This window comes from Chiloscyllium plagiosum, unplaced genomic scaffold, assembly GCF_037043375.1.
Source record: "Chiloscyllium plagiosum isolate Xiang-an unplaced genomic scaffold, Cpla_swu_hap1 HiC_scaffold_3, whole genome shotgun sequence".
Classification (NCBI taxonomy): Eukaryota; Metazoa; Chordata; class Chondrichthyes; order Orectolobiformes; family Hemiscylliidae; genus Chiloscyllium; species Chiloscyllium plagiosum.
Window position 1 is genome coordinate 2,435,194 of NW_028270141.1, and position 13,977 is coordinate 2,449,170.

General features: G+C 39.3%; 1 protein-coding gene across 13 annotated transcripts in view; it reads left to right on the top strand.

Moving 5' to 3' along the window:
• LOC122540353 (dystrobrevin beta) overlaps positions 1-13,977 on the top strand; it is a 539,648-nt gene that overhangs the window by 394,383 nt on the left and 131,288 nt on the right. For 10 of the 13 annotated variants that reach the window (XM_087976966.1, XM_087976969.1, XM_087976975.1 and 7 more), the window contains one exon: positions 7,289-7,309. The exons of the other annotated variants lie outside the window; for them this stretch is intronic. In XM_087976966.1, coding sequence (XP_087833092.1) covers positions 7,289-7,309 — 21 coding nt within the window. The remainder of the gene's footprint in view (positions 1-7,288; positions 7,310-13,977) is intronic. 13 annotated transcript variants of the gene reach the window in all.

Sequence of the window (13,977 nt, forward strand, 5' to 3'; positions counted from 1 at the left end):
ACATTTCTCAGCTGCAATTCTTAAATTGGATCAGGAAAACAGTACAGACTGTGAGGTTAAAAATTTTTGTTGTTGCAAATTAGAATTATTTTTCAAATTAATCGAAATTCATCTTGTTACCAATGATTCAACAGTGTTACGATATTGTGGTAAACATAGCATTGTTAAAGTTATTTGCTGTCTTGGACACATTCGGCACTGATGTCAAGATCACTTCCTGTGTAAAGATAGATTAAACAATGAAAAATATTATTTGAGCAACGTTAATGACCACTGAATTCTCCTCCACCTGGTAAAGCGGATTACAAAGTTGGGTGTGATTAGTTACACCAGCTTCAGGAAAGTCAACTGGAAAACAAAAATGAAGTTTCAGATTCTGGTTGGTAGTTTACCTCCCTGCTCATTATTGATTTATATGTGACACATGTATTAAGATGAATGTCGAACCTTGAAATCCTGTGATGTTATGAGACATTTCTCCTCATTTATATTTTCTGGGTCCGGGCTAAACTATTAGCAAAACAATGTGTCATTTCTTAGATGTCCCAGGCAACTTACCATCAACAAATATGGATGTAGCTTTCCATTTTAAATTGTTGGATATGTTCTGTGAGCAATCTTGCTCATGAATGTTTGTACATCCATTTCACTAAGGTACGTATACATTTAAATTTCAGCAATATATGTGATTCAGGAAATCAATGTGTTCAAGTGCCTGAAGGCACTTGGATGGTGAGGTTGGAATGCAGTTAGCTCCCCAATAGTAATCCTTCTAGAGTTTTGCTTCAAAATCTGTCAGCTTCACTGCTATCAAGAAATTGATGCTATTTAAATCACTTGAATGTGTCTTCAACAAAAATTCACATATTTATCTGTTTAGAGGTGGCATTTTAGTTGCTTGAAGTGTATGGTGTAAATGATGAAAATTCAAGACTTTGCACCTTTGCACCATCCTAGCTGCACCAATTCCCTGGTCATGGTTAATTATTGACTAATACTCCTCAACAACCTCAGAGGAACCTCCCTTATTGTAGCATTCTGATCAACTTACCCTTTGTGCATCCTGTGTCAGGTATGAATGAGATTGCCGACTTAGTGTTGAGAACCCATGTATAATTTATTCAATTGAAGTCTAGTTTTGTATTTTGCCAAGAATATAAATATAGCATGCTAGACAATCCAATTATCTTCATTATATTTTCTAGTGTTTCAAAAATAAAGTCTTCCTTTTGATTGACTACACCCTATTCATATAGAATTGCCGTGAAATAGGATGTACTAAGCCAAAAATGTATGCTGTTGATGAGAAAGTAACAATTGCAGATTGTAGTTATTTATATGTCCTTATATTTATATAGCCCTGTTCTCAACTTAATGGGGGCTGAAAGATAAGTTCCCAGGACCTGATGATCTGCATCCCAGAATGTTGAGAGAGCTGGTTGATGCTCTAGTAATCATCTTTCAAAATTCAGTATATTCTGCAATGATTCCTGGAGATTGGAAACTTGCAATCTCATCCTACCACTTTTAAAAAGGAACAAGGGGAAAAAAGACAGGGAAGTACAGACCTATCAGCCATATATCTGCAGGAGGGAAAATGCTTGAATCTAATATGTGATGTGATAAATGGATTACCAATGGCAGAAAAGCTCATAAAAGTAAAAGGCATTGAAGAGTTTGAGCTACCTTAATATGAAATGGTGCCAAAGAATCTCAAGGCTGAATGCCCTACTTTTGTTCCAGTGTTCTCCTGAAGCCAATGGTTATTACTCAGCAGTGCTCCCAACACCAACCTATCAGCCATTTTTCAGGTGTGAACCTCAGACTGGGGGGAAATATCTCATCACACTCAACCTTCCTTCATCATTATCATAGTTCACACAGAATTTGCAGCATAGGTCACTGAAAGTGATGAGAAGAATGAATCCTACCTCATTTCCACAATCAGTGTGGCCACACCCCATCACTAAGCAACAATCCAAGAGATATAGAGTCATAGAGCATGGATACAGACCCTTCGGTCCAACAAATCCGTGCTGACCAGATATCCGATACTAATCTAGTCCCATTTGCCAGCATTCGGCCCATATCCCTCCAAACCCTTCTTATTCATGTACCCATCCAAATGCCTTTTAAATGCTGTAATTGTACCAGCCCCCACCACTTCCTCTGGCAGCTCATTCCATACACACACACCACCTTCTGTGTGAAAACATTATCACTTAGGCCCCTTTTAAATCTTTTCCCCCTCACCTCAAACCTATGCTCTCTAGTTTTGGACTCTCCTACCCTAGGGAGAACACCTTGTCTATTTATCCTATCCATGCCCCTCATGATTTTATAAACCTCTATAAGGTCACCCCTCAACCTCCGATGCTCCAGAGAAAACAGCCCCAGCCTGTTCAGCCTCTTCCTATAGCTCAAATCTTCCAACCCTGGCAACATCCTTGTAAATCTTTTCTGAACTTTTCAAGTTTCACAACATCCTTCCTATAGAAAGGAGACCAAGTTTGCATAGAATTGTCCAAAAGTGGCTTAACCAATGTTCTGTACAGCCACAACATGACCTCCCAACTCCTGTACTCAATGCAATGACCAGTAAAGGAAAGGGTACCAAATCCTTCCTCACTATCCTATCTACCTGCGACTCCACTTTCAAGGAGCTATGAACTTGCACTCCAAAGTCTCTTTGTTCAGCAACACTCCCTAGGACCTTATCATTAAGTGTATAAGTCCTGCCTTGATTTGCTTTTCCAAAATACAGCACATCACATTTATCTAAATTAAATTCCATCTGCCACTCTTCAGCCCATTGGTCCATCTGATCAAGGTCCAGTTGTAGTCTCAGATAATCTTCTTCACTGTCTACTACACCTCCAATTTTGGTGTCATCTGCAAACTTACTAACCATACCTCTATGTTCACATCCAAATCATTTATGTAAATGGTTAGGGTTACATTCTGCACAGAAAGGAATCAAAGCTGGGAGATGGTATTGGTCTTCTTGACTCCATTCCACAGTTTTTCTTCTTCAGTATTTGATCTGAAGCTAAGGTTTACAAACTGATACTTCTGCAGAGTCTTGTGCACCAATTGGGAATCCTGAGGGTAAGTGAAATTTGTGAAGTTAAAGGATCTAGCAGAATTTCAGTTCCCCCCCATATTCCCAGTCACTACTCCCAGTACACAAAGCTTTATGCCTGGAGCATGAATTTGTATAAAGTTATCCATAATTAATTTTTATGCCACAGATTTAAAACAAAATAGCATTTGAGAATTAGCAAGTTATTCAATTTATTTTCTACTTTGAGTCAATAACATTGTAAACTTATGAGCTTTTTCTTGTAAATCATTGATGATATCTTGGATATAGTTGCTGAAAAATAGATTTCCCCTTGCCCAATATGGTTTTCATTAACCTTTAGTATTGTTGTGTGTCAGAGTGCAAAAATTCATCGGAAGTATTTTTTTAGAAATAAACTGAGAAAGCAAAGCAGTGTTTCTGTTTTGACTCATCATTTGATCAAATAAAGTACAGTGACATTTACAGGAACACCCATCACCAAATGATAGATGATTTTCACAAATTTATCAGTCTCTTGCTGTCTCTTCTGGTGTTGATCTTCTGGTGTTGATCTTCTGGTGTTGATCATCTGGCAAGCCAACCTTTTTTAAATATGTTGTTTTCAGAATTACTTTCACATGTTAAACCTGAGCACATTGCAGATCAGCTTGCTAGTTCAAAATGCCATTTCCAACACCGGCAAATTAGCTTCCTGTATCAGATTAATTTGATCACTCGCTCTGGTTTCTCCCATCCAAATCCCAGTTTACTAAATAAGGTTATGAACTGTGTCTCATAATAATTTCAAATACATTTTATTCTGCTGTCTGCGAGATAAGCAAGGGAAGTCAATTTATTCACTAGGATAAGGAATGTGACAGAGTGTCAAGTGCAGTCAGGTTTTGAATTCCGTTCATTTGAAATGGTATTTATTCCAGTTGTTTCAGAAGAGTTCAGCCACAAAGTTACTGACTGACCTATTCCTACACCTCATTTATATGTAGGTGATCAGCAAAACAAGTATGGTGGCTGAGCATTGACCAAATACTGGGGAGAACTGCACTGTACTTGTCTGGGATAATGCCATGGGATCTTTATTTGCAGCAAGGGGCAGATAGGACCTCAGTTTACAATCACGTCTGACAGCACTTGTGGTAGTGTAGTGTCCCCACAGGGCAACATGAGAGTATCACTGTGTTAGGTGAAGAAGTTTCTAGAATACAACTTGAACCCACTGTTTTCTGAGTCAAAGGTGAGATCATTGCCAAAAAAACATAAAGCATCCCTGCCTGAGGTATGCTCCTTTAGTCTGTGATGATTGAGGGCAGTTTTCATTGATAAACTACAGCCTCAGCTGGTATAGGCCAAATCAGTAACTATCAGGAATAAAACCTGAAATATTTCCTGATTTCATGACACTTGGCCGTCAGGAAGTGAAGTTATCAATTTCATCATTGGCTGAAGTCATGCTTCAGTTCATTAAGAAAAAACTACCATATATTTGTGTAAAAGTCAAATTCTTTTAGACTATTTTTAAAGGTTCAATTTATAGAGTCGGCTAATATGTGGGCGCAAGTTTTGAGGGGCTGAAATTCATGCTGCAGTTCAAAATACCGTATTATTAGCAGAAGTCAATTTGATCGCACAACTAATCCCAGGTAAAGAGGAAAAACACAATGAGTTATGGTAAAGGTAATTACCGGATAAAAGTAAGAGAAACAAGAATGAATTACTAGGAGGAAATTTTATTCATACAAACCAGTAAGAAAGTTTAACATGTCAAAGATTCATTGAAATCATGCAGAATCACACTGTTCCACGTGGTCATGGTCTGGTATAATGGCACACTTAAAATGAAACATTTATTAAATTCTGAATGTGTAAGTGCCTTAAACTTTGCCGCCAAATTCTTCTGTTTCCCTTCCATTTATGAACCTCAACAACATTAACAAATTTGTCAAAGAATTGAAGATCTACCAGTATGTAGCTAATCTATCTCACTTTTATTCAGATATAATGGTATAATTAAAATGATTAACTTTTTAACGATATTAACATTTGGATGTAGAGTGAACAAAGTGTGATTAGTACCGATAGTCTTAGTAACGGTCTGAATGAATGAATCAATCAATCAAAACGTGCTGTGTAGTAAACCAAGTCTGATAAGTAGTTATGAATGAATGTAGTAAACAAAGGGTGATTAGAATTACTAGTATGAATGAATGAATGTAATTTTATTTAAGTGGGTTAATGGGAACATGCAGTTTCCTTTGTAAGAGGTTTATAATGTAATATAGCTGAAAATGTGTTGCTGGAAAAGCGCAGCAGGTCAGGCAGCATCCAAGGAACAGGAGAATCGACGTTTCGGGCATAAGCCCTTCTTCAGGCTTATGCCCGAAACGTCGATTCTCCTGTTCCTTGGATGCTGCCTGACCTGCTGCGCTTTTCCAGCAACACATTTTCAGCTCTGATCTCCAGCATCTGCAGTCCTCACTTTCTCCTTGAAGATTATAATGTAATATAGTAAGGTCAACTTTTACATGTGATATATGGAAAATACAAGATGTTTTGGCCATAATTAAGAGGTCAACTTTTACATAAGATGGACTTTTACGCGAGTATATACGGTAATGAAAATAAGATGGTGTGAATCAGACCTACCTGTATACCCCAGTTTGTGGGCGGCACGGTGGCAGAGTGGTTAGCACTGCTGCCTCACAGTGCCAGAGACCCGGGTTCAATTCCTGCCTCAGACGACTGACTGTGTGGAGTTTGCACGTTCTCCCTGTGTCTGCGTGGGTTTCCTCCGGGTGCTCCGGTTTCCTCCCACAGTCCAAAGATGTGCAGGTCAGGTGAATTGGCCATGCTAAATTCCCCATAGTGTTAGGTAAGTGGTAAATGTTGGGGTATGGGTGGTTTGCGCTTCGGCGGGTCAGTGTGGACTTGTTGGGCCGAAGGGCCTGTTTCCACACTGTAAAGTAATCTAATCTAATCTAAAAATCTAAACCCCACAGTAAATCTGGGTAAAACACTGGGAATGCTAGAAATCTAAAATCAAAACAGAAAATACCGCAAACTCAGCAGAAAAAGGGTTGAAATTTCAGTTTAATGTGCCGAAGTGGTTATCGATGTGTAACATAATCTTCCTTTCCATAGATAGTGCCTAACAGCATTTAGTGTATTTTCACATCCTCAGTATAACTGTTTTGCATACCATCGAAGAAGTGGCAGGAAGGAAATCCTATGTTATGCGAAAACCTTCTGTTGTCCTCAAGAGAAAAATAATTTTGTCTTAAATAACACACAAATATTTGTGAGGAGTGTTCCAATATTGTTTACAGACTGTAGGTTCATGTTCTGATAACATTTGGAGTGTGCTTTGAGGCTCTCCTGTTATCTGTGGTTCTTAAGGATTTAAAATCGACTTTTCAATAATTGCTCATTGAGGGGTTAGTATTCCTTCTTTCATCTTTATATATCAGTGACTTTTTTCTGAAATATGAATCTGGTTTTGACTTTTGGGTATAAACACGTACATCAAAATGATTTTTATTGAGCTAACAGTCACATGAGGATGTAAGAACACTCCTGTTAGAGGACTGTGGTCCTGGATCTGTTTGTGGCTGCACATTTGTTCACATGGAAAGAAAGGAGCAGATAACTATATGTTTAGACATTTCTTGTGTTATCTCCTTGCAGTTGCATCAAGGTAGCTCAGCAGTTGATTGGAAGAAAAACTGGATGCTTGTTCCAAGTCCTATAATTATACTGAGCAATTTGTGGTTACTACTTGGAGCTTTGGTGGCAGGTGGTTAGGGTAAGAGGTTGTGTGAGGACAGGGATGGGCATAACAGAGCATGTTAAAGCTGAAAGAAAAGTTCCAGAAGGATGTCGAAGTGATACCCCTGACTGGCTTAATGAATAAGAATTATGTAGTTGCCTTGTATGTCGGCCTGTGCCAAGTACAAAGTCCAATTGAATACCCTTCTATATAATAAAACAAAGAACTGCAGATACAGGAAACAAAAACAGAAATTGTTGGAAAAACTCAGCAGGTCTGGCAGCATCTGCTTTTGCTCCACAGATTCTGCCTGACCTGCTGAGTTTTTCCAGCAATTTATTTTTTCTAATACTCTTTACCTTTCACAACTGCAGATATCTATCTCATGTCTAATAATCTATCTCTCTTTCTCTCTTTCCTTTTCCAAATGCTGACTTGTGTAGGACGAGGAACAGAAGCAGGCAGTAAGTTTGACTCAATCTTATGTTGTTCAGGGTTTGATTTTAGTGCATGGAAAAATGATGAGTTTTTTCTGGGGATTCTTGGGAAGGATATAGGTGAATATAAATATAATAAAAGTATCAGAAACTTGCAATATTTCATTAATTGAAGGTGGTATTTAGCTCAGCATTTTATATGAATAATTACTGTGAAACTCTGCACCTGGCATTTTAAATAAAAGCAGTGTGATTGGAGTCATTTATTCCTGGAGTTAATAGTGTAACTGAACCACATATCACAGATTCTTACAGAAAGAGGGAATTTTGCTGCCATGTGTTTTCCATTATTTGAAAGAGGTTTACGATTAATTCCAGTGCCTTGCTCAGAGAGACTTAGAGTTTTACAGAGCGTTAAGAGGCCAATCTGTCCCCACTTGTCATTTCCCTGAAATAGTTTCCTTTTCAATTTTGCATACAATACTTATATAAAATTATATTCTTATACACCAGGCCCTCCTTTTTGCCCAATGTAGCAATGGCATGAATTGATCAGGTGTGTCCCCTGGCCAACTTTTGCATGTCAAGTCCACCTGACCATCTCGATTAGATTAGATTAGATTCCCTACAGTGTGGAAACAGGCCCTTCAGCCCAACAAGTTCACACCGACCCTCCAAAGAGCAATCCACCCAGTCCCATTTCCCTCTGATTAACGCACCTAACATAACGGGAAATTTAGCATTGCCAATTCACCTGACCTGTGGGAGGAAACCGGAGCACCCGGAGGAAACCCACTCAGACACTGGGAGAATGTGCAAACTCCACACAGACAGTTGCCCGAGGCTGGAATCGAACCCAGGTCCCTGGTGCTGTGAGGCAGCAGTGCTAACCACTGAGCCACCATGCCGCCCCATCTAAAATGGGATTCATATATAATAATTTGGGCATGAGATTTTCCTTCTTCATTTTTAAACCTGCCCGTTTTGTAAGGAGAATTTATTGTTATTGACAGCTTTGCTCTAGGTTGACCCAGGCCATTATTTACCTCTGGTTTTGTGATGCAATTTCAATCCTGGTTCTTCACCCTGATCCCACAAATTTTGAATTGGCAGCAAGAATCCTGAGGAGACATATTGAAGCTCTTGCATTACCCCAAAGATATTCAGGGTCTCTAATATGCCAATGTAATCAGGGGTCCTGAAAGATGCATTGCCTTAATAAGGTGATAAGGTAGAGATATAACCAAGTTGGTGGAAGATCTCTGAAAAGCAAGAAAGTCTTCAAAAAATGTTGGTACATTATCATAATCATTCACATCAGAGGAAGTAGAATAGATGTCTTGAAAAATAAAGTTTGTTAATTTCTGGACTGTAGTGCAAAACCCTAGTTAGTAATCTCAGAATAGTTTGGAGGAGGATGTTTCAGACTCATAGAGCACCTTTGAGGAGAAAGTGAGGACTGCAGATGCTGGAGATCAGAGCTGAAAAATGTGTTGCTGGAAAAGCGCAGGAGGTCAGGCAGCATCCGAGGAGCAGGAGAATCGACGTTTCGGGCATGAGCCCTGAATAATTTCCTGAAGAAGGGCTCATGCCCAAAACATCGATTCTCCTGCTCCTTGGATGCTGCCTGACCTGCTGTGCTTTTCCAGCAACACATTTTCAGCTCATAGAGCACCTTCACAACTTGCAGGACAGAAACATGCTATGTAGCTCAGATTTGCTTCACTATAACAGATGGATGCCGGTTTTACTTCCTTACAGAGAAGATAGATAATAGTTTGGAAGAATTGAAACTAACAAGTAGGAAGGGAAGGCACCCAAAGCAGCTATTGATTAAAAAGAAATATGGAGTGTAGAGTGATGTTGGGAGAAGTGATACTGTTATAGGGAGCTATAAGGTGAAGGAGCATGTACAACCACAGGAGTTAAGTGTGTAAAACCAAAAGGTATGTGAAAAGACAAGGAAATAATGGTCAAATTAATAAACACTGTCTGAGATGATTACTTCTAATTGTGTATGTGAATTATTAGATTTGTTTGAATAAAATGGGTGAACAAGAATCCGTTTCTGGAGAACAATAATGAGATATCGTGGACCATCGTAAAGAGCTGGCTCAATCATGGTACATACTGGGTAAATGTACAGGAGCAAAACCTCTTTAATGACGTTTAAACCTTCAAACTAGAAGGGATCAGAGACCTAGGACAATCAAGTTTGATCCAATCTCGCTGCAGATGAAGCAGGAAAGTTATGAAAAAATACAAAAAATTAGGAGAGGGAAACTGACCGTGATATTTTATTGTATATTCAGGGGTAGAAACATTTATGCAGGGTTTTTATTGTTGATGTCAGTATACCAGAGATAGTTTGGAACTTTCCAAAGGATACAGTAGGAGTACAAACATAATCCTGGTCATTATACTGAATTGTTACTTAAGACAATTGACCAATGAGCCCAAATGAGAAAAGTTTGCAATGGAACCTAATCATGAGTGACCTGGAAATACTAGAACATCTCAGATTCAAGGAACATCTTGGCACGAGTAATCACAACATTTTTATATTTGGTTTAGAATGAAAGGAAATGTGTCTACAATTGAACCTTTCAAATTTAGAAGATCGATTTTAGTAAAAGGTAACAGTATAACATGAAAGTAGACAATGCTTGGAAACTCTATACGGAGCATAATAAAATCATATTGCTGAAGATAAAAGGTGATTACAGTGGAGAACAAAGGAAGACTGTGGGCAATAAGTCCAAAAATCAGAGGTCGCTGCTTCTAGCTCAGATGTCAGAAAATGAGATGAAGATACTCGGGAGCAGTAGAAAAACGTCAAATCTTTCTCTGAATATAGTTGATGCAGCAGCAGCTGGAAAAGGAAATAGTGTAATTGTTGAAAGATGATATACCAAGAGATTTCAAATATTGTACAATAACTTATTTAATTTGTTTGTGAGGAAATTATTCATGGAAATTTAATTTGGGGGAAAACAGCAAAAGTAAATAGAAATTTTAGATTATAACTGTGATCAGCGGTTATTTTAGAGATTATAACTGTGATCAGCGGTTCAGGGTATTGAAATAAAGCAAGATTTAGAGAGACTTGATCGTAAATTTTTTAAATCAAATGAGGGTAAAACTGGTCACAGTTCTATTTTTAGGGAATCATTGAGACTGGAGATCAAGCAACGTAGCAGCTATCTTCATGTGTGCCTCCAGTTCATTCAGTCCGTTACTGCCCATAATCAATGCTATGAATAATACAGTCAGCATCATGAAAGAAAGGATAATAAATATTTTTACATATTTTTAGGATGGCAAGAAGGAATCAAAAGGGATTTTGTTTATTCTCTCGTGGGCTGTAGGCTTTGCTGGCTGGCCATCATTTCTTGCACATCTGTCACAGAGTCATAGAGATGTACAGCTCGGAAACAGACCCTTCGGTCCAACCTGTCCATGCCGACCAGATATCCCAACCCAATCTAGTCCCACCTGCCAGCACTTGGCCCATATCCCTCTCAACCTTTCCTATTCATATACCCATCCAGATGCCTTTTAAATTCCTCTCACAGTCCAAAGATGTGCAGGTCAGTGAATTGGCCAAGCTAAATTGCCCATAGTGTTAGGTGCGTTAGTCAGAGGGAAATGGGTCAGGGTGGGTTACTCTTTGGAGGGTCAATGTGGACTGGTTGGACTGAAGGGCCTGTTTCCACACCGTAGGGGATCTAATCAAAATGCTGTCATTGTACCAGCTTCTGGCAGCTCATTCCATACACGTATCACCCTCTGCATGAAAAAGTTGCCCCTTAGGTCCCTTTTAAATTTTTCTCTCTCACCCTAAACCTATGCCCTCTAGTTCTGGACGCCCCCACCCAGGGAAAAGACTTTGTCTATTTATCCTATCCATGCCCTTTATGATTTTATAAACCTCTATAAGGTCACCCCTCAGCCGCCGATGCTCCAGGGAAAGCAGCTCCAGCCTATTAATCCTCTCCCTGTAGCTCAAATCCTCCAACCTTGGCAATGTCCTGGTAAATCTGTTTTGAACGCTTTCAAGTTCCACAACATCCTCCACCCAATTTAAACACTTCTCCCCCCACCCCCCACCCAAAAGTGAACAAGGGGGACTTTGAAGGTTTGGCAGGACTCTTTGTTGTTGCCTTTTGTTTTAGAAATCTTTCAGCAGTTTGGCACAACTAAGTGGCTTTCTATGCCATTTCAGAGGGCAAGTAAGAGTCAAAGACAGTGCTCTGGGTCTGGAGTCACATGTAAGCCACATGAGGTACAGGCAACAGATCTCCTTCACTAAATGAAATGAATGAAACAGATGGTTCTTTATAAAAATTGACAACAGTTTTGTGGTCATTATTAGCCTTTTAATTGCAGGCATTTTTGTATTAAAATTCTAACTCAGGTCCCTCGACTAATACCTGAGACTCTGAATTACTAGTCTAGTGACAATGTCACTACCCCATTGCCACCATAGTTATTGAAGTGATGTTCCTTCCAAAGAGGGAAGGGGTGTATTAGGAGACTTTGTTTGTTGAGGTGGAATAAAAATGACCTGAGTTGTAGGAAGCTGCTGGTTCATCTTCCTAATCAGCAGTTATAAATAAAATTATGTCCATGTCGGAGTGAAGTCGATCAAGAGTGAAATCACTCTAACTTCTGTCTGAATGGTTTGAAGCAAGGGAGAGCAGCAGACCTGTCTCAGTTCAGAAATGACGGTAGATGCATCAAGCAGGACAATCCAGCTGTACACATCCAGCTTCTCGGTGGATTTTCCAAGATTTCTTAGTGATTCAATAATGAAGCTTTGGAAAAGCTCTGGTGCTACTCCTATAATTTCCAACAAACTCCACAGCTTTGACTATGGCAGAAAGGTCATCACAGTTTTCACATTCTGCATATAGCCCGCAGGCCAAGATCAGGAATTTGAACTACATTCCCATGAAAGAGAAGCCATCGGCGCTGTCTGTGCTAGGACAGCTGAGTTTATTCAGGGATCCCACAAAGGTAACTGTGAGGTTAGTAAACAGAGATAGAGTTTGAATGGGGTAAGGAAAGATTGGTGTGGGCATAAATGCCAGCATTGTCCAGTTCACTGAGTGACCAGTTTCTGTGTTGTGTATATGTGTGTGTGTGTGTGTGTGTGTGTATGTATATATATATATATATATATATATACACATACATACATACATACATATGTGTATACATATGTATATATGGTGTAACTCAGTGTAAGCTCTTACAGAATTGTGGGCACCATTGATTGCCACTAGGTGACTTTGGCAGGTGACTATGACGCACAGTGTCTTCCAATCTGTGAAATTGCATGTGATTGGATAAGCAGGTGTTCCTGTTGGTGAATTTCCAAAATGTTGAAAACCTTTCACCATTTTGTAACTGTCGCCTTGTTTCACATTCTGATGCTGAACTCTCATCCATTCCTTCATTACCTCCAGACTTGAATATTCCAGTGTATTCCTGGCTAGCCTCACATATTCTACCCTCTAAACTGAATGTTGTCCAAATGTATCCTAAATCACACTGAGTCCTGTTCACCTATCATCCTTTTGCTCAGTATCCCACACTGACACCGGGTTAAGCAACACCTCAATTTTACTTTGCTTTCATGTTCATGGCCATGCCTCTCCCCATCTATATAACCTCCCCAGCTCCGTAGCTCACAGAGGTAGACCTGCTCCTCAAATTCTGACATGTTGAGTATTTGAAATTTTAATTGTTCCAACATTGGAAGTTGTGCCTTCAGCTGCCTGGATTCTGTGATCTTCAATTTCCTCCTGATGTCCTTCTGTATCTTGATTCTCCTTTTAAGTCATTTTGTAAAAAGCTCCCTCCTTGATCAAGCATTTGGTCAGCTGCCCTAAAGATTTTGTTCAGGTTTTGCTTGTGAAGAGCTGACTACTATAAAGGTGCTATTTCAAAGTAAGGTGTGATAGTGCTGCTTATATTACTCAGTGAGTTCACTGTCCTCTGTCTAATTCAATGTATGGAGCAAAAAAAGCATTGAGACCATTTCCAGATTGTCCTGCAGTCAGCCACCCTCTCCCTATTGACTGCCCCAGAATTGGTCACATCTCTTGTAAGATTGTCAATGTGAATTTAATACCTTTTTGGGTATTTTTGAGACAGAGATGCCCAGCAGTCTGCCAAGTCATAGCATTTCCTATCCTGATTTGTCTAACTTGGTCATGAAACTCCATCCTTGTGTCATCCTGACAACCTGTTTTCCCAATGATCTCTGTGTCATCAGCAATTTTGACCAAAATGCACTGTAGCCCTTTGTCAAAGTTACTAATAAAGCTTGTGAATAGCTATATCCATCAATGATCACTGCACTACTCAAACATTTATGGTTTGCCAACCTGAAAAATACTATTTATCCCAACTTTCTTTCTTTCTTTCTTTCTTTCTTTCTTTCTTTCTTTCTTTCTTTCTTTCTTTCTTTCTTTCTTTCTTTCTTTCTCTCTTTCTTTCTCTCTTTCTTTCTCTCTTTCTTTCTCTCTTTCTTTCTCTCTTTCTTTCTCTCTTACTTTAGAACATAGAAGAATACAGCGCAGTACAGGCCCTTTGGCCCTCGATGTTGCGCCGATCCAAGCCCACCTAACCTATACTAACCCACTATCCTCCATATACCTATCCAATGCCCGCTTAAATGCCCATAA